This window comes from Bacillus rossius, chromosome 12, assembly GCF_032445375.1.
Source record: "Bacillus rossius redtenbacheri isolate Brsri chromosome 12, Brsri_v3, whole genome shotgun sequence".
Taxonomy (NCBI): domain Eukaryota; kingdom Metazoa; phylum Arthropoda; class Insecta; order Phasmatodea; family Bacillidae; genus Bacillus; species Bacillus rossius.
In genome coordinates this window covers 7,122,736-7,148,915 of record NC_086339.1, presented here as the reverse complement: position 1 = coordinate 7,148,915, position 26,180 = coordinate 7,122,736, and the positions used below count along the sequence as shown (strand labels likewise).

Sequence of the window (26,180 nt, the reverse complement as noted above, 5' to 3'; positions counted from 1 at the left end):
AAAAACAGGAACTTTTAAGGTTACTAAAAATTAAAAACCAAATTACACATTTTTAGATCTAACTTCAAAATGATAAAGCAACAAATTTTTAAGTTTATATTTTTTTCCCCAAAACTTGCATTTAATTCTCCTTGGTATTTTCTCTTTGGTGAAACAAAATTGTAACCATATCTTAACCCATTTTTTTCACTATGAATTTTTTACCTTAAAGAATTGCTCAAAGTTAGGTCATTTTATAAAACCTTTAAAAATCTGTAGCTATTGAACCATTACAAAAACATTAACTCCAGATATACCAAAATATTCCCTTTTTGTGTATATCTAAGGAGAATTAACAGAATGACACGATAAAAATAATTTAAGACCCATAACTTTTAAACTATCTTTAGGAGTAGTCTTAAATAATTTTCTGAAACTATATAGTTCACTAAAATAAGTACAAAATTTTTTTTGTTGATTTACCAAAGACTGGTTTAGAGAACAACGTAATGTGCAATACTACTGTATAGGTAAAATTCTTTTTTACAATTTGTTTTAAATTTGTAGGCATCTTAGAAAATATCAAGAAAATGCACACAATTACTTGCATATAATGCAATAATTCACAACAATGGTGGTCATGTCAAATATTAAATGGCTAAATGTAACAATATTTCTATGAATTTGGATAGTATCCACCGGATGTAAGGGACAACCATCATTTAAAGAAACAACTTAATTTATTACTTTTTTAATACATTTAGTAATTTTTGCTTTGATAGACTTTTTTCTTAACATTGACTCCTTATTGTGGAACCTTAACCCACATTGTCGCTCGCGCCTGCAGGCAGCTTTGGTTCCAGGAAGGGAAATATGTAAGGTGCTGGTTAGTCTGGAGCTCGGAGATTGACGTCGTGGTGCAGCATACAGATTGTCATGTTGTAGTGCTGGCACCCGTAACGGGCAACATTTTTGTTTTATGAACTGGAAGCTTAGGATTCTGGGATATCAAGGGGAGTGTCGCGCCGATTGGCTGCGGCAGGAAGGCTCGTGCGCATTGTCTGTAAATGGATAGCTGGATTGGGAAACGGGTAGTTCCCCGTTTCAGTGTTCAGAGAATATAATCTTTTAACTCCTAGAATATTGTACTGCGTATCACTTTACTGCTTGGATATTGAATTGTTGTAACAGAGAAGCTTATAACTAACGCAATGTCTTGTTACATGGTCTGAATTGTTTCTTTGGCAATGGGTTAGCGTTCCGTTTCACACTACCACCTTGTGCCGCCCTTGGTGGCAGGTTTGCCGTTGCGAATGATAAAAGTCCTTCCGGCGTGAGATCAACCTTGTAAGACATCGGTTTATAGTTTTATGTCCAATAATAATGACATTTTTTCAAAATAGTAAGTGCAGGTGGATATTCACTTTTGTAATTCACTTTTCCGTTAATGTAGAGTTGTCTTTGATTTCATTGACAATCTCGTATTACTCGTATTAAAAATATTTTAAAAAGTTGATTTATCCACGAAAAGACTTTACCATTGGCAGATGTTTGCGAGATGCGTTTTTTCTGAGATAAACTTGCAGCCATATAAATAAAAGTATGTCGAGATTGTGGTTGGGAGGTAAACGATATGCGCACAGTTTTATCTCTTGCAGGTCAGGAGCTGTTGGCTGGCTGGCTGGCTGGCTCATATGAATCATATTAATCCACAAGCACATATTAGAATGATTAACCGTTTCAGTAAAATAACTACCTTTACTAACAACTAGGGATGGGTAAATGTCCAAAATTTTATCTATCTGAAATTTTCCTGGAAATTTTCATGGAAACTTTCCAAAAACCGAAAAACATAGGAAATTTTAGGAAACTTTGATTTTGGTTTATAAATAACCATTTCAGAGAATTAGACATGTGACTGTCTCTACTGTATGAAATTTTCATATTGTAAAATACAATATTCACAGTTGCAGTATTAAGAGGACATTAAAATATCTTTCGTTAGCAATGTAGAATTTACTGTGGGTGCTGTTATAAATTAATTTCAACATTTAGGTGGAATTATTCTTTTTACAAATACAGTTCACAAATTCATTGCAAGTAGGCCTAATCAGTTTTTAAATCTGAAAATTATTTAATCAGCTGCTTTCAACATTACAAAAAGCTAATGTAGTGGAAGAAAAATTAAGGTAAAGAATACTTAACTGCAGATTTAACAGAAATGATTCCTCCTGAAAAAACAATTACCTGGTCAATCACAGTTAAAATATTTGACTACATAGATTTGAAAATATTAACACTATATTATTACAATTTATCAACTGATTGGAAATAAAGAAAATAAGTTGTAACAAATAGAACACTAAAAAAAATATTGATCAACAATTAGTTGCATTCATAATAAGAAATCATACATGTTACAGTTTTAACTGAATTGGAAACAAACATGTCCTTATTTAAGTCATATTGGGTCTTATAAACCAATGAAATCATCATTGTCCTCATAACTGAAATCACTGTTTTCTTCCTCTTCTGTTTCATTGTTAGAACAAGATGCACTGTCTTCTTTTAAAACACACTGTGGTAGTTTTTTCTTCTGATATACTTTCTCACATTTGTCTTCCACAATGACAGTAATAGAATCTTTCCTTTCCAATTTTTCAATGTCCTCCAGGATGTGGTGACACAATTTCCAGTTGTGGGCAATGAATGATATTTTACCTGCTCTTTCAGTGGTCAAGCGGTTTCTTAGTTTTGTTTGTGTACTGAAAGACCTCTCTGTAGCAGCAGAGGTTACTGGCATACCTAAGATTCTGTTTGCTACTTTTGACAGCTGTGTATGACCACACAGACCTTTCCACCAAGTACAGGGTTCAATTTTACCTTTTTCAAGCGCCATCCAAAGAAATTCTTTGGCCCACATACCTTCTCTACTTCGGTACTGAGCTAACTCTGTTAAAACTATACCTTCCTCAATGTGTTCCATATCGGTTGAAATTTTGCATACATACTCAACAGCACTCAACTGTTACAGCTAAAAAAAATTCAATGTTTCCCAATGTTTCCACTATTTTTCAAAGTTTCCATGAGATCTGTAAATTTTCCATTTTTGAAAGTTTTCGGCAGGAAATTTCTGACAGGAAACTTTCCACTACCCATCACTACTAACAACACAATAGAGAAAATGTTACTAAACTAACCATTCTTGTAGTCTACTTTGGGGTTAGTTTATAGCTGTCTCCTACAAAGGCCTTCAACACACGGCAGCATTTTTTTAAAAGGTGGGAAAATTTGTGTTAGGGCAGTGTTGGAAATGTAGAAATGGACTTAATGGGCACTATTTTCCTTGATTGGGGTCAGTATGATATGTATCAAATCACGTAGGGTTAATTTTATAGAAACGGGGTAGCTTATTACTGCTGTGTAGATCGGCTGAAATCATCATAGAAAATAAATTTAAACCAGTTCCTCTCCTTGAGTCTAGTACGGCCTGGGAGGCAGAAACGGCCATTCATGGTGGTGCAGAAGTGCTTGTTTGTCGTGTGCAGGGCTCGGGACTCAAGAGGAAGGGCATAGGCACGGCAGTAAGAAAACCAGAAGAGAAAAAGATCAAGCTTTCTGATGAGAAGACCGACTACAAGAAATTTATGTCTGATGAAGAAATTGATTTTTCAATCTTGGACCCAAATAAAGCGGTAGGTGTATTTTTATTGTTTACAATTTATGTTTTTTCCTATCATATAATATGATAACTTCAGACACTGCCGGTGGTCAGTCCAAAGTCCGCCAGTTTGAACCACGCTCTTCCACTAATGGTAGCAGTTGCCTTAAACAAAATTGTGAATGAAATTATCACACCACATTACTAACAAATAAAATTACATTGAATAAACAACTATGCAAGTGATGAATTCAAACTTTATTTACAATTTATTAGCTCTGTAATTATTGAATTACTTGTGTTTCTGTTTATTTTTCTCTCCATTTGCTTATGTTTTTTTTGTTTATTTTTTCACTTTCGTTTTGTTTTTATATTACTTTGTTCTGTTTTTGTTGTTCATGTTATCATTCATCTAGCTTTCATCCCATTGATTGTACTTGTCATTTCTGTCATTCATGTGTATCCTTGTGTTTGTATATATTTGTCTGCTCAGTATAAAAGTTTTCACAACTGTTAGTGGGCAAGTTGTAAATGAATAAAATAAGTAAACTATATTGGCTTTCTAGGTTGAGTCGCGTCGCAGTTGTAATGTGCACCGACATTTTGTTCAGGTTTTTCAGCAGGCCTCTGGAGGGTTCAGAATCGGTTGAGAGTTGGGAGACTGTAAGTTCTCAGTTAATTATAGCCCTGTAGACGTCTGCTGCAAAGCTGTGCGTGATGTCGATACATAATACCACTGCGACGATGTTCAACTTTGAAATGGGTGTGAAAGCCTGTCTACTTCAACAGAGCAAGATTTTGAATTCATATAGCAATGAAACTTTGGAAAATACATGAATGTTTTAAAAAAGATATAATAGGTTTTACAGTTGCTAGTTGCATACATAAATTAATAAATACATGCTGAAAAAATGGGATAATCAGACAATTAGTGAGTACATCAATGATTTTAAACAATTTAAATTCTTCTCTTTCAAAATCATTATCTTGAAAATTACATAATTATGTTTTTTTGACTATAAAAATAAGTGTGCACCAGCAAATGCAGTAGTTATCAGATGGTTTTGGCTGGCCAGTTCATGGTCATGAGGAAGCAGTTCGTGAAGACGATGATCGCGCTGTCGGAGGACCTGAAGTGTAACCGCGACTACCGGCGCTGGGCGGAGAAGCGGCGCAAGGACGGCATGGTGTTCCCCGTGTTCGACCTGAAGCAGCCGGCCGAGCCGACCCTGCTGAGCCGGTGCCAGCTGCTGAGTGGTGAGTGGCAAGCCCCGAGCGGCGGAGCGACCATTCGGTTGAATTGTGCTAGAGTGATGTGGCCAAAGCCGAGATGAAAGAAACTGTCCGAAATGTTATTTCACGACACGTGTTACTGTAATTCTCAATTTTGTCAGTGCGTGTGATGCTGTGACAAACTAACAAACTGTTAGCCAAAGTTAAAAAAAAAAAAAAAAAGTGGCCTCTGTTTCTTTCGTATTACAAAATCCAATTAAAATAGAACAAGCAGGTAGCGGATACAGAAATTACATTGATTGATGCCACTAGCACTTTATATTTTGAAACTAATATTCCATTCACAGGCATGACTCCATTACAAATTTATTGTATACGTTAAAACCCATGTTGTTACGACCCTTCGCCGTTCCTGGGAATAGGGTCGAAATAGAGGGGTGAGGGGGTCGTAATAAACATTTTGAACAGATTGATCCGACTCCTGCATGTCATATTTGGCCATTTTTCGCACCAACCATGTGGTTGATTGTTTATTAAAAGCTAAACAAAACTGCATTTATGTTGATCAAGTTTGCATTCTTTGAGCTCGATTATGAAGAAAAAAAATGTGAAGATATGAAGAGTGTCCACTCTGTACTAGTAATGTTTACTGTATGGATATCACAATGGTTGGCTACTGGGCACCTGGCGGTCAGCGGAAAGAAGTACCTGGCACCATGGAACCGTTGCCTGTGGCAGGAGAGAGAAGACGATCAAGGGAGAGGTGGTGTTTGTTGCATCACAGCTAGGGACAAGATTGTATGGCGGGTTGCTTATTACAAATAATTATATCGAAAAAGTTAATCATACATCAGTCAAAATTATGCTCTATTGGAAAAATTATCAAATTTAACTATCAAATTTTATCAGTAATATGCTATCCTTTTTTAATAAAAAGGTTTAATAAAAAATAAAAACAACACTGAAATCTCTTGTTTTAAAAATGCTATTTTCCTGAGAATAAAACCATAAAATCTTGTTTCTAAATGTACCTCTTACCAAGAGAAACAGCGCACAACACACACAAAATTTTCGCCCAATTTCCTTCTAATTTTCGACTTTTTAACACCAGTTTTTATACAGAACCTTGAAAAGGGGTCATAACAACGTGGTTTTACTGTACATAGTAGATAACCATTCAGATATACATTATTTGTTTTACACTTGCAGGTCACATCTACAAATCACCAAATTAAGTTTTCCAGGGTGAAATTGAATTCTTATATTTCATGTTGGAAAGTGGAATGTGATACCTTGTGGTTAGAATATGAAGTTACTGTTATGCTGTGTGTGTTCTGCAGCTTTGGATATTCATGTGGCCGCATTGATTATTTTTGTTTCTGTGCAGGCTACGAAAAATCCTCGACCAAGTTGTGTTTGGGCTTCCCACGAAACAATGATGTCATAAGATTCTGGTCCGGAGAAAAGAAGTTTGTTCCAAAGATCAAGAGCGTCGTCAGGGTAAAGTTCATGGTTATCTTCATCAAAGCTTCAGAGACTAGTTTCAGGGACGGCCACTTTTATTGCCATTACAGTGTCTTCCATCTGCCAGCCATTTCAGGCTCTGCCTCACCTGCCATTTTAAATTATTAATTTTTGGCTAGTTTAATATTTTTTGAAGAAATATTGTTAAATAATAGAGTAAAATCATTTTGTATGCATTAACTCATCTGTTCAAACATAAGTAATGATCATCTAGTGAGAGACAATATATGCTTGACATTTTACAAACAGCAGAAATCTTCGTGACAAAATCTGCAAAAATGGTTATAAAGTTTCTACAGTGAAATTTAGGGGTGTGTGAATAGTGGATTTTGTTGGTCGAATATTTTCGAATCGATTAGTAACATTTTCGTGTTGAATGCAAATAATATCTAAGGCAAATAGATGTCTTAATTTTATTTTGTATATTAACATACAGAATACAATAGAATAAGCAGCATTCATAGATAAAGTTTCAGGTAGCAAGGATAAATTCATTTATACAGCAACCTTTGTTATTCTTGAAACTTATTTTGGAAGAAACTAGACTAGACCTCAAAAGTGAAGCAGTTTCATACAATATGACCACGTTTATAAGACCACCTCCAATGTGAGATGCTTAGATTGAAATACACACTCAAATGCAAAACATAATATAAGATCTCGACTGCAAAAGAGCTTAAACGGAAATAATATTTTAGACCAGAGACAATTCGCAAAGCAAAATGATTTAAAATTACTTGAAATTTACAGAAATGAAGCTCACATGTGAAATAATATTTATTTTTTTTAAAATTTTTTAAAATTTTCAAACTCGAAAAAAGGATTTTTATGAGTTGTGAATATATTTTGTTTAAGTTCAATTACTTAACATTTTGGCTTTTTTGATATTTGGAAAGATGTAGGGACTATTCTTAACTTAAGAAACAATATTAATTAAGAGCTAAACCTCAAAAAAGATTTTTATGTTTAATGTGTACTGTTTTTGTTTCATTTAAGCTAGCTGTTTGCACAGTCCTACTTACTTTCTTTCAGCTAAGATATAATTGTTAAAATATTGATTATGAAATCATACCAACAAATCCATGTTTTAAATTCAAAATACATGCAAACAGAGAAATCCTTTAGTAGTCTTGTTTGTACTGGATGAAATCGCAGTGCCCTGAGAAAATTAACAATCTTAGCTTATGTTGCAGGCATTGAGTTAGATAATTAAATAACATTTCTCTGGCATTGTTGACTACTTTGGTATAGTGTTTTGCTAACCTGCTCACTACTGGGTTTTAAACTATTTATAGATTAGTTTTTGGTTTCAGTGTGTTCCTAGATTATAATGATTTCCTACTAGTTCAGTGTATATATATATGTAAACAAGTCATCATTTATACTTGATTCGAGAGTTAGTGTCAGCATGTTTTAGCTTTATATTTTGAAATCATTGCAAGACATTTTAAGTTAGAAACAGTTCTTGTTAATTACCAAAATTTAGAGATTTCACTGTTTGCATTGCAAAGCAATGTTATCCCTTTGTGCACACTTTGTGCATCAACTGCACAAGCATCTGAGCTGACAAAAAAAAAATTGTTGTGAATGCATTTTCGTGATCACCAAGCATGTGCGTCTGGGAGATGGATCTGACCACTGAACGGTAGGTGTGCGACTACCCAAGGGTAAAGTGTTGCAGTAAGGAAGTTGGACGGTAACTGTGTATTGCTAGTATATTTTTTGCAGTATGCTGAATTCAGACCTGCCAACTCTCACGATTTTGGTGTGAGGCTCACGATTTTAAGGTCCATCTCATGCCCTCACGCCAAAATAATGTTTCCTCACGATTTTTTGGGGCCCCAAGATTTTGTTTGTAAAAGTTACAAAACAAATTTTACGAAAGCTTACAGTAACGAGTTTCCATCAATACTCGAGTCACGTAAAGGAAGCAATTTTGCGTTTTGTAGCGTGTGCCGTGCTGATTTTTCTATCTCGCATAGTGGAAGAGGAGACATTGTGAAACATGTCGCTACAAAAAAACACAACTAACACGTGAAGTGTATTGCTTCCAATAAAAAAATCAATTTTGCTGTGAACAGTGATAATAGTGTTACACGAGCATAATGTTATTTTACATCTTTTTTAGTTGCGGCCCTGCATGATCACTACACGACAGCGCTAAATTATGTTCAACTAAATTAAATCTGCAACCTATAATTTGTTGAAATAAATTTTGAAGCAAAGACCATGTAACATATGCACAGGTATGTCACTTAAATTTAAAGATTCTCATTTGTTGTTTTTTATATCTAACCTGTATTTATGGGCCTGGAAATTTTTATCGAGGACCTCATGATTTTTTAAATTTGAATGTTGGCAGGTCTGTGAATAGTTTAGCATTCCCAGTTTGTGTTTATACAGCACGTTCATATTAGTTCCATTCATCACTAGGGACAAGCGATAAAACCTGATTAACAACGCAAAGCATGTCAATTCACCATATTACACAGAAATGAAAATTAGACAAACCATAAAGCACTAAATGCAACTAAAATCAAAAATTTCATCAAAACTTAACTTGAATCACAAAAAAAAATATACAGCAAAACCCCTTATTTGCACTTTTCATGGGGACAAAGTAAAAAAGTGTAAAAAGCAGGAAAGTGTAAATAAAGGGAAAAGTATAAAAAGGAGTACAGTTTACCTTATTTAGAATTTTTTTCCTTTTGTTTAATAGCACATACTACAATGCAGGTACAAACACACTAACAACAAATTTTACTTTAGTATTTAATCAATTATTAATTTACCACATTTGACAAAAATAAAAAAAGAATGAAAGCCAAAATGTTTTTCTGATTACTTCCTAAAAAATAAATTTGAAATTTTCTTCTGCTTGCTTTTTTGGCTGTTCAAGGAGATTATTTGCCTCTCCAAATTATAAATACAGTTGCAACCGGCAGGGTTTATAACAAATACGGGCTACATACACATTGCTCACAGTTAAAATTTTTTTAAGAAAAGGCCGCAAATTGATGAATATTTACCGTCAATAGCGCGCCAAACGCGGAGAAAGGTCATTGTACTCTGTCAGCTGCTGTAACGACGCGGCGGCGCATGCGAACTCTATGCTCCGCCCAGACTCATGACGCCATCAGCCGCCAACCATTAGTTGCGAGCTTAGCGGAAAAAAATATAAGCTCCACCTCCCGTGTACCAATTTTATCCAGTTCTAATACCAGTTTATTGGTATACGCACCAGTTTTCTCGCTGCCGTGACATGTCCAAGTTTACGTTTATCATGATGTCTTGATACCAATAATTAATTATTTACGATCCCCAGAAATAAATGGTTAGTTTAAAAAAAATGGCGTCAACTGTACAATACTTCCCAAATTATAAAAGACGTATAAAACAGTTACCAAGACACCGCTCATTTTATCTTGTGAAGTTTATGTCTCGTACCAGTATTTCGGCTAAGTTGTGACATAAATACAGTATCAGAACTTACAAGCAGCCATGTTTGTATATTCATGAGTTTACGTTTTTCCCTCGTGCATTTTAGATTGTCTCCTGCTATAATTACTCGTACTTTTACACGCCTAGGCTTAAATTATTACATGTTTAGAAATAAAAGCAACTTTTCATGTTATAAAATATGTATATTTTGCTATTTAAAATGTTCATTGCCTACTAGCTCCACGGTATTTTCTGGTTGTTTATGGTTGTTACGTGACGTAAATAGCGGGATTGATTCGATTTTTGAGACGTAATTCGCGGGAAAGTATTGTATTGGACTATATGGGAACCAAACGGGACCTGAAGAATATAGTGCAAATAACGGGAAAACGTAAATAACGGTAACGTAAATAAGGGGTTTCGCTGTATATATTTGAATATATTAAATTCAATTCATTTAATTAACCCAGAAGTTTGTAGCAAAAAGTATACACTAAATAGATATAATGCGACAACGAACAAAAGAGCGTTCTCAGATTTTCCTCTGCGCATCCACAGACTTCCCCTACCACGGCGGGAAAGGAGGGGTGGCAAACCAACCCGTCATGCCCGAGCCCGTCTTACACGAACACCAACGGCGTACTTATGCATTTCATTTCATCATTTGACCACAGTGGCAACTAAATTGCGCCTCAGAATTTTTAAATTAGTTTTCCAGATTAAAGTCTACGTCCCTCATGGCATAGCATTTTGTTATTGTTTTTCCCATTTTGATGTTTAATTATATGATGGTGTTTTGATTGAAGGTTCATGTATCGACTCGCCGTTTAAATCGCAAACATTTAAAACTTTAAAAAAATATATATAATATATAAATTTAAAGGCTCATTCAAATGCATGGCTAAAAAAAAACTTGATTCACCGAGTCTAATTTATTGCGTAGGAAGTTAAAAATTATATTTGCGCAAAGATTATACCGAAGTGGTTTAGAATCCATTTTAAATGTAAGTACTGCTTCAAAACATTGAAACAGGCATAGAAATTAACCACTTCTTAGACAAGGAAAAAAAGCTAGCCCACAATTAAAATACTCACCTATTCCGAATCACAAAGACTGCTTTCCTCACTGTCTGTATCGCTTGCAGTGTCAGTGTCACTTGAACATCCGACATTTATTATATTATCAATTTCCATGTCAATTCTCCTGTCTCTGTTAACATAGTCAACTTCAATATTTTTCGCATGCTTGCAACACTCTTTCCATTTGTCCACAGAATAGCTGCTGAACAATTCCTCACACAATTTTCTTTTATCATCTAGCGATGAAGAGATTCCTTCCCGAATTTTGTTTTTGATGTCTGCCCATACCAGCTCAATCGGATTCAAATCAGCATGGTATGGAGGCAGGCGAATGATATCATGGCCACACTCCGTGATTAACGCATCTATTTTAAATTGTTTCTTTACTGGCGCACTTTTTACTAAAAGCAGGAGACTCACTTTGGTCATTGTTAAAGAGAAAGAAATATTGTTTTTTGCTAGCCAATTTTGGATGTCTTGTTTTAAGGATGATGCTGTAGGTTTTTTGTTTAGCTGTGCATTATGATAACTGGCGTCCATAACTACAACACATTTTTCAGGTAAATTTGGCAGTAATTTACTTTTCACCCTCATTGAAAAGTTTTCAAAATTCATATCGTCATGGTAGTCTCCAGATTTTTGTTTTAACTTAAAAATAAGTAAAGCATTCGGATTAAAGCCTTCTTCTCCACCCGCATAAACAATAATTAATCTTGGACCTTTCCCAATGGATTCTGTGACGCCTATTTCCATATCTGACTGCCAACAAGAACTTACGCTGTGTATTGCATGAACATAAGTTTCGTCAACATAAACTACGGTTCTGCCAGCCTCACGTAACTCACGCATTTGTTCAAGATAGTGCCCTCTCCAAGCAGCTATTTCTGGCTTTTCAATCAAAATCTTTCTCTTTGATTGACACTTTTTCCAGCAAAACCCTAACCTATTCAACAACTTTCGCAAGTATTCCCTGCTACAGTTCAAAACGTTGTCTTCTTGCAAAGCATTAGTCAAATTATTTAATGTTGGAACCGATTTCCTTACTGTATAAAACTCGTGAATTTTTCTCCGCACGGCACCGCATGTAAAATCATCTACTTCGATTATTTTCCTATGCTCTGTTTTCTTACCTGTCGGTAACGAAAAAGCTAAACTCGTTTTGCTCTTTAATTTCACCTTATATTCTGCTAGAATTCGTCTAACTGTTGATACTGAGACACCTGTTGCAGCACTTGATGTTTCAGCGACATTGTACGTCAATTTATACAACTGTTTGTGTTTGCTGAGATGTGTTGCAACATTGTAAACAATATCACGAGCTTGTCCCCGCACTGGCGTGCCAGATTTAATACGTGATTTGAATCCCGACGTAGAAGCCATTACGTAGATCGGTTCGTGTAATACGGACTGCGAGACAGCCGAGTGCGAAGGTGTTATCAGCCTGTCTCCACCCTCCACTTCCTGACGCGCTCATCATGTGACCGTCTGCTGGCAGTGAGATCTGCGCAGGTTCTTTTGCTTGTTGTCACACTATAGAAAAATAAAAATTTTATTTGAAATTGATATTGCATAGTATCACATTTTTACATATTACATGGGAATATTTTTTAACACACAATTACTTCCAGGTTTATTTTTATTGTTCCAGGTACAAAGTTTGGCATGCTTATTATAAGTTGTTATACTGTAAAAATTGCATCATTTACAAGGCAAAATATGAAACTTTTTTTGGTGATAAAATTATTATGAAACATTTAAGTTCATATAGAATTAATGATATGCTCTCTTTACGAACAAATAGAATAACTCCGAAATCTCCTGTTTGAAAAATGATATTGGCTTTAAAATAAAGAATTAAATTCTTGTGTCTATTCATCACAGATGGTCATACTTAAACGTTTACGAAACAACTTTTCCTGGGTTTATTGAACACTTACTTTATTTATGCAGGTCCTGATGATTGTGTGGATTGTAACAGGCCTTCCCATAGACCACAGCATGTGCTTTCTTTGCTTTGAACTAATGGTGTGGCTGCCATTTTGAAGATGAAGACTTTCGTGAACTCCTGGTTGCTCTTGAGCGACATCTGCGAGATGAGCAAGAACCAAGAAGGGATGTTTCCAATGCTTGTCGAGCTCACCTCAACTTTGGTCTACCCCGGCTGGTACCCGTTACAGCATCCTGAAGAAAGAAGCAAGTGGCATCCTGAAGAAAGAAGCAAGCGACATCCTGAAGAAAGAAGCAAGCGACATCCTGAAGAAAGAAGCAAGTGGCATCCTGAAGAAAGAAGCAAGCGACATCCTGAAGAAAGAAGCAAGTGGCATCCTGAAGAAAGAAGCAAGCGACATCCTGAAGAAAATCACCTGCTGAAAGAAGCGTGTGGCTGACGTTTGTCTCAATAATAGGAATCGCCACCAACATCAGTGAACTTCTGTACCTGTGTAAAAGATTTTTATAAAACATAAATATTTCTTTATTTGTTTAATGGTTAATCTTCGGACGGTGAGCTGTCCATACTGACAGATGCTACAAACACAAACAATTCAAAAACATATAGTACATACTTACATTCTAATAGAAAAATCTATGAAACCTATGGAAACACTAATAAACCGGAAATGAAATACTGATGCATGCTAAAAGCTTGGTCTTTGTGTCAATAACAGACACATTACCAATTGTACATCACACACCCATTTCTGGTGGGTTTTGAGTCAGTGTCTACTTACGCCGTGCTACGTCAGGCGCTTGGCCGACAACTTTGCCAACTCAACCGCGCTCAAAAGAGACCCTACTTTGCGGCTGCCAACTAGCGGACTCTGCGGAAACCAGCCCTCTTCCCCTCGCCGTGCCAGCGTGCTAGCCACGAGCTCCAGGTGCAGGGTTCAAGATTTACCAAGATTATGTTCGTAAGCTCGCTCACAGCTTCAGAAGAGACCATGTGCATGAAATACCCCGCTGGGATTTACTGTTTGACCAGAATCTTTCGTGCCTTGTGAAATTAGTTAACTGTTCTTTCCTGGAGTGCCTGTTGGACAGAATTTCATGATCCTGTGGGGACCATGTTGAATGGGACATGATGTCATTGCTGGTTATATTCTAACTGCAGTTTTTTCTTAACCTTAATTTACTAAGATTTTTTTTTTGTTATTGAAATTCTTAAACTGTATCTTTGTTACGCTGCTGTGAAGAAGATTACACCTTCATCTCAGTCCATCATGTGAAGTTGTGCCCAAAGTTTTTCGTATGGACCACAAATAGAAGATAATTTATCTGCGCCATCACACTCCCGGCTAGTTGCTGTTGGGGTGCGTGTCAAACTACGGTGTTGCCGTGGGAGGTATAGTCCGCACAGGTTACATCTGGAACGAAGCCGATGGGATAAGACAACATCGGTGTTGTTTGTAGGTTCTTCTGCTTCTTTGATAAAGTGGGATGTGGATTTGGCATTATGTCTACGTGGCTGAGTTGATTTTTCTTCAAACGACGTATGATAAAGCCAAATCAACTTGCCTTTCCAATTCAGCAGTGCCCAGTGTTAACAAGTGCCATGTATGATGGAATTGGAGACTATGCACAATTATGTGCGTGTGTGTGTATATATATGGTTTAACTATTAAAAGTTTAAGGTTACTTTGACATACACAGCACCACAGTGAGGTTGTGCTGCAACAGGTTGACTTCTGTTTCCCTGTGCTTTGGAGAGTTAGAATACTTTGACCCTGAGAAAAAATACTTTGACCCTAAGAAAATTGTTGGTGGTAAAAACTTGGCATAGCTTGCGAGCAATATTTGATAAAGCATGCTTGTGGGTGATGTCTTAGTGTTATGTTCATTTTGCTTGGTGCGTAAAATAATTCAAAATCATTTTTTTGTGGAGGTTGCCTGTTCAATTGCATACTCTGTTTTCGCATAAGTTTTAAAAGCGTCTATGATTTTAATTCAAAAGTTTTGGCATTTTTTTTTGGTTTAGACTTCATTTATAGTCATTGTAATTTGTATTACTATCCAAACAAATCAGTATTTTTTATAAGGTGTAGAATATATTGGGTTAATGTAACATAGATGAACTACTTAATGGCATTGCCTGCTAGAACATTGATCTAAATTTAATTCTAAACCCTCTTACATTGATTCTAATTTTGAGAAAACACTGAGTGACTATTTTTTTATGCCCACTGTATTACACATTGCTTTTCTCTCAGTGCATTACCGTGTAATTTACTGAAAATTTTAGTTTCAAATAATCCTACACACTCACGAGTAATTATGAGATTTATTCCACTACTAAAATTATAAAAAAAGAAATCATAAGTGTGTTTACTTTTGGTAACTTCCAAATGCTTTGGCAGAAAAAAATGTAATGCTCTTAGTCTCGAGGGTTTAATGCTAGTCCATTACCTTAAGATTCCTGTCTTAAAAATAGATCTTTCAAATTTCATGTGAGAGATCAACATAAAAGTTATGTATTTGTCTGAATTGACACTGGTAACTGCTGCTGAAGGTAAGTTTGCTTTACAAAGCAACAACTCATGTGGTTATCAATAAGAAATAATTTTATGATCCTTCAGTCAACATGTATCCACTTTCTCTTGCCTGAATTAACGGGGACACATTAAGGTGTTAAAAATATGTTCGTTAGGAAACTTGCAGGGGTAGAGAAGATGATTGGGCTGGATGGCACGCGTGCACTGGGACATCAGAAAACCTACGTTTGCATACCTGCGTACTTGAGTTGCTGCTGTGTGGCGTCTCGACCGGCTCCGAGACTACTCAGGGCGCCTTCCAGGGCATCTGTTCCATCTTTCGAGACATCTGGAGGCCTCCGACCTCGTCTCGGGCATCCGCGGCTCGGACAAGTGCTTCGGAGATGGCGTCCTTCGGCCGGCGGAAGACCCGTCGCGCCGCGTCACGTCCCAATGGCCTGTGTCCCGCTGTTGTGGCAGGCATTCGAAGACGTGATGCGGAGCTGCGGCAAGCCGCTGTGGGACCCCGTCTCGCAGCAGGGCTACTTCCACGGCCTGTCTGTGGTCGCCAACGTCAGGGGCAAGGCCGTCCTGCAGGTGGACGTGTTCGGCGCCACGGAGCGCGAGGCGGAGGCCCGCTTCTCCGAGGTCAAGGACATCCTGCTGACCGGCTTCGGCTCCAGGAAGGTGGACCAGCACGCCCTCGTCAGCAGCATCTACGTCGGGCTCGTGGTCGGCAAGAAGACCCGCGCCGCGGAGAGGTGCGCGCGGGGCGGGGCGGAGCCCCAGGGAGGCCCTGAGGCTTGGCAACGGTCGGGGTCGCGTCCAAACCGTGCCACGGGGGTGCACTTGACCATTCCTTCTAATTTTTATATGTAATACCATCTAAAATTATAACGAGACTTATGCAGCCAATTTTGTTTAATCCACTGCAGAGTTTGGAAGGTGGACTGGCAGAATCGCGGTCGACAGCAGCAAACTGTAAGTATCTGTCTAGGTTGGTACGTCTGCTATGCATCTTTTCCACGTGATTGATTGTGGTGATGATCCGGCTAGCTCCTGTGGCAGTGCAAGGGAAATTTGACAAAAAAAAAAGCCATCAATTACAAGATTGTTTGGTTCCTGGCCAAAACTGAGCGCCGGTATTTTTTTTTCTTGTCTCCCGGGAACTTCAGTCTGCTTGCTGGTGTACAGCCGGTTTTATTGATTGTGTTGTAGAGTTCCGAAAGTTCTCTGGTGTGTACCGCATCCCACTCGTTTCTGATAATCTCAACTGAAATTAATTTGGTTTTTTCGAAGTGAGTCAATACCATCCGAAGTATAAATACCGTATTTACTCGCATAATGTCTGCAGTAATTTGGCTACATTTTTGACAAAAAAAAATGGGGTGCGGACATTATGAGGTGAAGTGCGGGAAAAAAATTTTTTCCTCAAAATTTTACATGTTTTGTGTAGAGTAAAAAAATTGTTCTCTCATAATTAGTTTACTAGTACCCTGATTTTACGTATGCTCATGGTTCCGCGGATTGCATTAGTAAAATCGCTGCTTCGTAAAATTGGCACCCTTCCCTTGGCCCAGTTGAAAAATATTAATGGCAGCACACTACTTCGCAGAGCGCTGGTGACTGGTGACCCTCCGCAGCGGATGTGAGAAATGTGACAGGTGTCGAGATAATTGGGTGCCCGCGATTAGTGGAAGACGCCACTCATTTTTTTTTCTTCTCTCACTCGCATGTGAGCTCTTATGTTCAGAAGCCGCAGCCAGCCTACACAAATAAACACTTTGCGTGAAAAGATATTTTTTTAATCTTTCATTGAGATGGCCACTAACAGCATGGGGCAGATGTCTAATGTCTGCATTAGCCGGCGCCGGCGAACCTCCCTCTCTGTCCCTTGCCCACTGTGTGTATAAAAAAAGTTACCGGCAGACGTCTGTGCATGCGTGTCCCCTCCTGCCCTGCTTGACTTAAGCGGGGGAAGGAGTGCAGAGCGTGGAAAAGGCTGAGCAGGAATTTTTAACAAAAACAAAGCAGAGCCTTGTCTTCCTGACATGTAAGAATTTATTTATGTCCATTCTGTTACAGCTGACGTTTTCTTTACGTTGCGTATCATATCTTACATGAAAACAAAATTAAAGCCTCTGAGTTTCTGAGTCTGGATGGTTTCACCACACTACAAACCCTCTCAGCGACGGACCGCTCCGTAGAAATGAACAACTCAAGGTCAAAGCATTTTTGACAGCGTCAGTAAATTTCCATCCCATTACTGTGCCTTTCAGGGGTGGCCAAGGTTGCTTTGTCTGGTGCGGACTTTATGCAGATTTTTAAAAATTCCATTTCAAGTATTTAAAAAAAAATTTGCGGACATTATGCGATGGCGGACATTATGCGATTAAATACGGTAAACAACAAGCACATTTCTAACTGAAACATCAGCTGTGAGCTTATAAAATTTATCCATACACTTAGCAAAAAAATATGCTGGCAAAACAGTCTACAAAACCAATATAAATGTGCAGATAATATTTTGTGATTTCGTGTATCTTTCCATGAATTGTCTCATTATTATTTAGCTGTGAGCTCTTCATTTAATGACTTATTTCATAGGATTGTTAATTTTAAAAACATGCTAAACTACCGGTCCTTTTTATAGGCCCTGACAGACTCATTATTCCAAAAACGGCCCTTCCTTGACCACCTGCTGGGCAGGTTGGCTTCAGACAGGGAAAATATGGAATACAGGAAAAAATCAAGGAATTCGAACTAACGTGGGGAAAACCTGGATTTTTCAGAGAATTAAGAGCGTGAACAGGTTTTTTTTTTTTTTTTTTTTTTTTTAAGTTTAAAGTTTAATGTGAAATTGTGATTACAAGATTTAAGAAATTAAGATCCACTGCTGCACAGTCAATAACTTAAATACTTGCAGCAATGTTTTATTCTTTAGAAACAAAATCTTTAAGTTTGACTTACAATTATACGAAATAAAAACAATTCAGTTGCCAGGCACGAACATTGACGGATAAATTTTCTGACGCCAAATGTTGAAAATTTCTCTTCTTATCCAGTTTTTTTTCCCTTTGAAACACTTAATTTGAGAGGTTCAACCTTTTATTTTTATACACACACATACATATATATATATATATATATATATATATATATATATATATATATATATATATATATATATATATATATATATACACATACATATATATATATATATATATACACATATATATATATATATAATCGTCATTTTGGTAAATATTAAGGTACATACCAAATGTATTAGTGTGCCAAATTAAACTTTATTATAATGAAACTACCCTGGAATATATTAGGTAAACTGAAATAGTCACAGTAAAAAGTAATCCCAGGTTTTAAATTACCTATAAAAAAAACTGGCTTTACAAGATTATAATACATATTCTCCGTACTGTTTTCCAACTGTCTTGGTAGCATGGCAGTAATGTGTGTGCTTCGTAAGCACGAGGTACGAGGTTAAAATCACCTCAATAGAAGAATTTTTTTTTTTGGAAATTTTCAATATCATCATAATAATTATAATATTATAATATATAATGTTGAATTAGCTCAATAAGTTTAAGGTTTTTTATTTTTTTTGTAAGTATTTACCGACTGATTTCAGTTGTTTAAGTAAAAAAAAAATACCCAAAAATTTACTTAGTGTTATGTGGTTTTTAAAATGTTTCAGGTTAATATTTGAGTGAAAATTTTTTTAGTAATAACTGTTAAATTAAGATGTGCAGTATTTTTAAAATAATTATTTGTCAAAAATCAAATCCAAGCCAAGATTTATTGAAATGCAACGTAAGTTTGAAAAATACTTCAAAGATAGTATGACGTTCGTAATGCTTTAGAGAACCATCAAAATGTTGAATATCTTTGACGCCATGTTCGACCCACTACAATTTTTTCTGGCCGTTAAATTATAGGTGTTTTTTAAAGTTACTATTTTATTTAGTTAATAACCATTCAAGTTTACAAAAAGTATTTCAGGATAGTTTCACTACCATAAAGTTTACTTTGGCACACCAATACTCTTAGTACGTACCCTGTGGGTCCGCCATCTTGACAACTTCGGCCCGTGGCTATAGCAGTTTCTCCATGCATATGCATTAGACTATCAACCTATCAGATTTACGTTGTGTAATGCACACTTGTTATGCACGCTCATCATTGCGTTTCTGGTGCATACTAAAATTTCACCCACAATGCACATAAAGAAGTACGACCTCAAAAATGATAGTACCATCTTGTCGAACAGAATTATAGTTAGTTTTCAAAAAGGGAATGATTTTCACTTTTTTTTTTTTTTTTTTTTTTTCCTAAAATGAATACTTTTCATATATTTATTATGCTCTACATTGTTTTAAAGAATTCTACAATAAATTTGAGGTACTAGTTTTGTATTATAAGTTTATTTGCAACATGAAACACATGAAGTTGCTCGTTACCAAGGTTAGATGCTTACAAATAACTGGTGAGTACTGGAAGACTCGTTCACAATTTTATTTTCTTTAGCAGTGTTTGTTTGCGGGTCAAATTACTGTATTTTTCACCAGTTGTGAAATCCCATTTTTATTATTTATATTGGTTCAGCAATTCACTTTGTTCGGAAATCAGGTCTTGGTCAAATCAGATTCTTTCATGTGCCGTTGCCAAGTCTTCAGCCATTACTGGTGGTAAAATTATCTATATATTTTTGGAGTTGTGTCTTATTGGATAGTCACGTGCAACTAACCTCCACTTGCACTGATTATGAAGGTATGCTAACTGCTTCAGACATGTGCATTGTTATTGGGATAAATATTATATTATATTAGATTGTATAATGAAAGTAAATGTTACAATTTTAGGTTTAAGAATTTAAAAATACTCATTAAGTGCTAAACCTTACTTGGAGATATTTATACAGTATCTTAAATCACATCTGGATTTTTTCCAAAGCAACGACATTGTGTTATCAACAGATTTAGAAAAGAGAAAGAAGAAGTTTGAAGAATACATGAATAACATAAAAGGGAATACTTCTTTCTAAAGCGATGGTTGAAATGCATGTTTTGCAAGCTATGCCTTGTGATGTGATATGACTAAAATACGATGGATGGCATAAATCAAAGTAAATGAACAAAGTGCCAAATGGATGGAAAATTAATGGATCGCCTAACAAGGCCAAGATGGATCACCCAGTATACATTTAGAAGTTGAATGTCATCAATCGTCAATTGCATTGTGTTGGAGTATAATTTTATAAAATAATACAGCTTTCTGAAAGGTTTCTTGTAAATAATGGTCTACAGCTGCCAACCTGTTTTGACTGCCTGTCAAATTGTAATTACATAGTAAAACAATGCTTCTCCCATTGAGCATAACAAGTTGTCTTCCTCTAGCACAAGGTAGTCACTGCTCGACTGACATTAGTTATTACAGACCAGCTGACAGTTTGACCTAGAATTCACTGCCCTACTGACAGTCTGACCAAGGGTTATAACTGCCCACTGACATTCAGACCAAGAATTGTCACCTGCCAATCCATATACTGGCGTAGGATTATCACAACTCAAATGGACAGACTGAACAGGTAGTCACTGCTGCACAACTGCAAGGCAGGTCGATAGATGTCACCTACCAATCAACATCCTGGTTGAGGGTTGTTACCTACCAGTCAACAGCCTGCCGGTAGGTTGTCATCTGCCGATTGACAGCCTGCTGGAGGGTTGTCATCTGCCGGAGGGTGGTCACCTGCCAATCGATAGCCTGGCAAAGGGTTGTCACCTGACAATCGACAGCCTGGCATAGGGTCGTCACCTGACGATCGACAGCCTGGCATAGGGTTGTCACCTGCCGATCGACAGCCCAGCAGAGGGTTGTCACCTGCCGATCGACAGCCCAGCAGAGGGTTGTCACCTGCCGATCGACAGCCTGGGGAGGGTTGTCACCTGCCGATCGACAGCCTGGGGAGGGTTGTCTCCTGACAATCGACAGACCAGCAGAGGATTGTCACCTGCCGATCGACAGCCCAGCAGAGGGTTGTCACCTGCCGATCGACAGCCCAGCAGAGGGTTGTCACCTGACAATCAACAGCTTGGTGGAGAGCAGTCACCTGCCAGTCAACAGCCTGCCAGAAGGTTGTCACCTGCCAATCGTCAGCCTGGCGTAGGGGTGTCACTTGCCGATCGACAGCCTGGCGGAGGGTTTGTCACCTGCAGATCGACAGCCTGGCGTAGGGGTGTCACTTGCCGATCGACAGCCTGGCGGAGGATTGTCACCTGCCGATCGACAGCCTGGCGGAGGGTTTTCTCCTGCCAGTTTCTCCTGCCAATCAACAGCTTTGACCGAGGGTTGTACATGACAGCCTTGGCAATGGTCATCACCAACCCTACTAGCAGCTGAGCCATGGGTCACCACCATCGGATCAGCAACCTGGTTCTCACTACCTGACAAAATAGCTCGACCAAGTACCGGTTTGTTACCACCTGACCGAGCACCTGTTTGTTTCCCACCCAAAATAAAGCTTGGGTGTCCAGCCGACAATCTGGCAAAAGTTCTCTTCATCCAGGCGACAGCCCAGCCGACAGTGTGACGGACTGTTGCAACGCCCAAACGCCAGCCTGGTCATTAGTGGTCACTGTCTAAACATTAGCCTAGACAATGTCATCACCTGACCAACAGGCTGGAGGAGAGTTCTCACCATTCAACCAATGGCTGAAGTGAGGGTTGTCACCACCTAACTGACAGCCTACTCACAGGCCGACCCAATTTATACTTGTATCCAAACACGAGCCTGCTGGAATTGCTTCATGGCAACACCGCTGATATTGGTAACTTAAGTACAGTAGAACCCCTCTCATCCTCCCTCGGCTGGTCCGCCACTCCGGTTGATCCGACTGTGCTCGACTCGCACTCGTCCAGACTCGTCTCTGACTCACCACCCGTCGCGCCATTGTTGTTTACTTGCTGTTATCGCGTGTCTGCTTTAGTGCTCCCTCATCTCTCGTATCATTTCTGTCGTGCATGTTTGGTTGCATTGTATGTGCAGTTGTGTGTGTTTTTCCAACATTTTTGGAGTGAAACATAAACCATGTTACTCTTTTATTAATTGAAAAATTAGCAGTGCTACAAAGACTGGGAAAAGAGGAATTGCCCCAAAAAATTGCCAAGGAACTCAATTTAGGCTTTATGACAACAAGAGATTGGAGAAAAAATAGGAAAGACATTGAATCGTATACAGTGATGATAGATGGTGAAAACGCTCTTAAGAATTGCAAAACATTAAAAAACTGAAACTTGCTGCTTGGCAATGCTTTATGGATGTGGTTCTGCCAAGAAAGAAGGAAAGGAACCCCGATATCTGGGCCTATTATAAAAAAAAATTGCACAAAAAACCAGAAGCCAGAAGTGAGATTGCAGCCAGTGAAGGCTGGATTGATAGCTGGAAAACCCATCATTGCATCAATTTATGGTAAAAAAAAACTATCTGCTGATGCTGAGGCAGCTAAGAAGTTTTCTGTGAAGTTTCAAGAAATTGTCAAAGAATGTGAACTGTTACCTTGCCAATTCTATAACATAGGCAAGACAGGCCTAAACTATAAAATGCCAAACAAAATGCTCGCTGCATCAAATGAAACTGTGGCGGGAACAAAACTTGTAAAAATGCAGCAATGCTGATGGTACACACAAGCTTCCCTTGTTCGTTATTGACAAATGTAAGAAGCCTAGGGCATTCAAAAACATAAACTTATCTTCCTTGCTGGTTTATTACAGCAAACAAAAATCTTGGTTTTTTGACGAGTTCATTCCATCTTTTGAAAAAGACTTGAAACAAAGAAACTTATTCGTGCTCTATTGCTGTTGGATAATGCACCTTTACATCTATCTGAGGAGGAATTAGTATTGAAAAGGGTCATACATAAAAGCTATCTTCCTTCCACCAAATATCACATCACTTATCCAACCAATGGATCAGGGAGTTAGAATGTGTTAAAAAGGTGGTATCGCAGAAAGTACATCAGCTCAATTTTAGAAACGTCCGAAGAAGGTTGTAATATATTTGAAGCTATGAAATCCCTCATTATCAAAGATGGTGTCCATACGATTGCTGAGTCATGGGAGCAACTTAAACATGGCACGCTGCGAAAATCTCGGCGTAAGGTTTGGCCAGAAGTTATGACTGAAAGTGACCACATCGAAGACGAGCAAAACGGCATGCAGGAAATCGTAATAGATCTACAAACTATACAACCAAATGTTCCTGCCAGTGAATTTGAGGGGATTGCCCAATGTGACAAAGACTGTGAAACCAGTGAAGAGCTCAGATGGGTGCCACTGTTTTGGAGGAAAAAAATGGTGAAGAAACTGTGAACGAGGACTCGGACGGTGTTGATGACGAACCCCCTACCCGGATTTTTCACGCAGATACCAAGAACACTTTTGATATTGCCCTCAGTACATTGAGCAGAACTCAGCCTCAACACCAATGGACATTTTGTGGATCAAGAAATTGAGGAACGCTGAAGCTAAGTAGAATTTCATCTGCTAAACAAAAATCTATAGTTGAATTTTTTTCTAAGTTTTTTTACTATAGGCTTACTTAAATTTTTGGAGTATATACATACTGTATGTATTGCTCTTTTTCAATAATAACAGCTGTTATGCAGTTTATTCCAATTTTGTTACTGTAGAGAACAATAGAGTAATTTTTGAGTTCAGAGCTTGTTTATTGTACTGTAAATCCATATTTTTCTGTTTTTCTGATAATCCTACCTTTTTTGTATCGACCATACCCCCAGTCCCAAAGGTAACGGATTAGAGGGGTTCTACTGTATGAAGGTACAGCGAATGTACAAGTAAGGTAATATGTTTAATTTAGAGATGTATTTCACTGGTGAGTTATTGTGACCACAGGTAGACATTTCTAATCAAAGGAAAGGGCATGGTTACTCAGTTTCATTTGCATTTCCTTCTGCTCCACTACATTTATCGATACTTCCGCTACACATTTTCTGCAAAGTGGAAGCTTTAAGTTAATATTACATCATATTACTGCTGCTTTAATCTCTTTGAAATGTGTTGTGAAACTTGTTAGTTTTACTTTTGTATACCTTTATCCATTTGCAGCTTTTTTTTTTGTTTGTGTTTATTTGTGTTTATTGCTTTTTCTCTTGTTTCTTGGTGGGTTTCAGCCCGGATTTTTGACAAGTGAGAACGTGGTGTACATGGACTTAAACCTGTAGGGTTTCTCTGGGTGCTCCTGTTCTGTACATTTGTCAATGCTCCATTCTCTCTTCACGAACCCTTCATCGCCTCTAGTACCCCAGCGTCAAACAGTCTTACTGGCTATTATACATTCTTGTTTCTCACGACACTGGTGTGGCATGATTTTGTTACCCCATTGCAGGACGTCGGTGCGATGCATAATGGGGTGTGGCTTCATCGTTGAAAGTGTTGACGGCATGAAGGTGAACGTCTACCCCTGGTCGGGCTTCTCGACCGGCACCTGTGCCATGACGACCCTCTGCGAAGAGATGACGAAGATAGTGCGGCGGGAACACTGCGACATCGTCGTGGAGATCGGCTGTGGGACTGGCGTCATCGGGCAGGTTCTCTCTCGGGTGAGTAGGCCTGATTGATCGATCTGTCGACTGTTTCTGGTCCGGTGGGGGTTTTAACTATGTTTATTGTGCTCAGTTTTACTGGAATACAATGAGAACCATTGAAATATTAACTCAGAAAAAAAAAATTTTATGTGAGTCTTAAATCATCATAAAGTCTTTGAAGATTATTTAATCGTCAATGATGAAAAAAAAATTCTTCGTGGAGTTTTTGTTCATGGTTAAAATGAGGCAGAAGGAGAAAATATTGGAGCGTTAATGACGAGTGTTGTGACTGTAAAGGGAGATTGTGGATGACTAGTTACCAAGATGTCAGTTCTGTGCTGGGACCAAACACTAGAAATAGAAAGTAGATGATGATGATGATGATGATGATGGTGAGTGGTTTTGAGCTTGAATTAATACAACGATAATGCAGGGCTCTGCAAATCCCGGGTGCCAGGTGGTCATGAATACCAAGATACAGTGTTTTTGAAAACATCAGACAGTTTTTTTGCTACAAAATCTTGGTCTACAGAAATTACTTGGTCTAAGAATCTGGAACCATAATGGAATTAATTACTGATATTGTATAAAGATACTATGTATATAGGTACTGTTTAGTACTTAAATATTGAAATAAAATCTTAAAGTAGAATTGCTCACGAAGGTATTTTTTTTGACGTGACGTCTAATAAATCGATGAACGCCGGCTGCAGGCACGAAAAAGTGTCCTGTTGCGAACATTGTCCCGTTACGCTGTGTTCCGTTACGCTCATTGTACGCTTGCGCCGCATCTATCTCTCTTCCACTCGATTGAAACAACCATCGATTTGACTTTATCGAGGCACATTAAACTTGAAACACTCCCATTCGTTTCCTACTTTTCCTATCATAGTCCTATCCTTAACAGAATAACACAGATTGGAAGAAGTTAAATAGCAAACATGCATAAAAGTTATAGTTAAAATAATCTCTTCGTTAAAGTAATAAACATATTTGAATTAATGAGTGCAAATAAAAGTGAATTTATCAATTAAATTGTAGATTTCATTTCACTCCTTCTTTGTATCCATACAAAATAGTGATAATTCAATTAACAAATGATTCAATTTTATCCATAAAATTATGCAATCATTTCATCATTTTTTGTTATGACGTCACGTTAAACTATCGTCC

At 37.7% G+C, this 26,180-nt stretch overlaps 1 protein-coding gene across 2 annotated transcripts in view; it reads left to right on the top strand.

The window, feature by feature from the left end:
* The window catches only part of LOC134537450 (uncharacterized), an 80,225-nt gene that overhangs the window by 19,593 nt on the left and 34,452 nt on the right, over positions 1 to 26,180 (top strand). For both annotated transcript variants that reach the window (XM_063377901.1, XM_063377900.1), the window contains exons 3-7: positions 3,528 to 3,674; positions 4,717 to 4,897; positions 6,261 to 6,373; positions 15,865 to 16,145; positions 24,809 to 25,022. In XM_063377901.1, the coding sequence (XP_063233971.1) occupies positions 3,528 to 3,674; positions 4,717 to 4,897; positions 6,261 to 6,373; positions 15,865 to 16,145; positions 24,809 to 25,022 (936 nt within the window). The remainder of the gene's footprint in view (positions 1 to 3,527; positions 3,675 to 4,716; positions 4,898 to 6,260; positions 6,374 to 15,864; positions 16,146 to 24,808; positions 25,023 to 26,180) is intronic.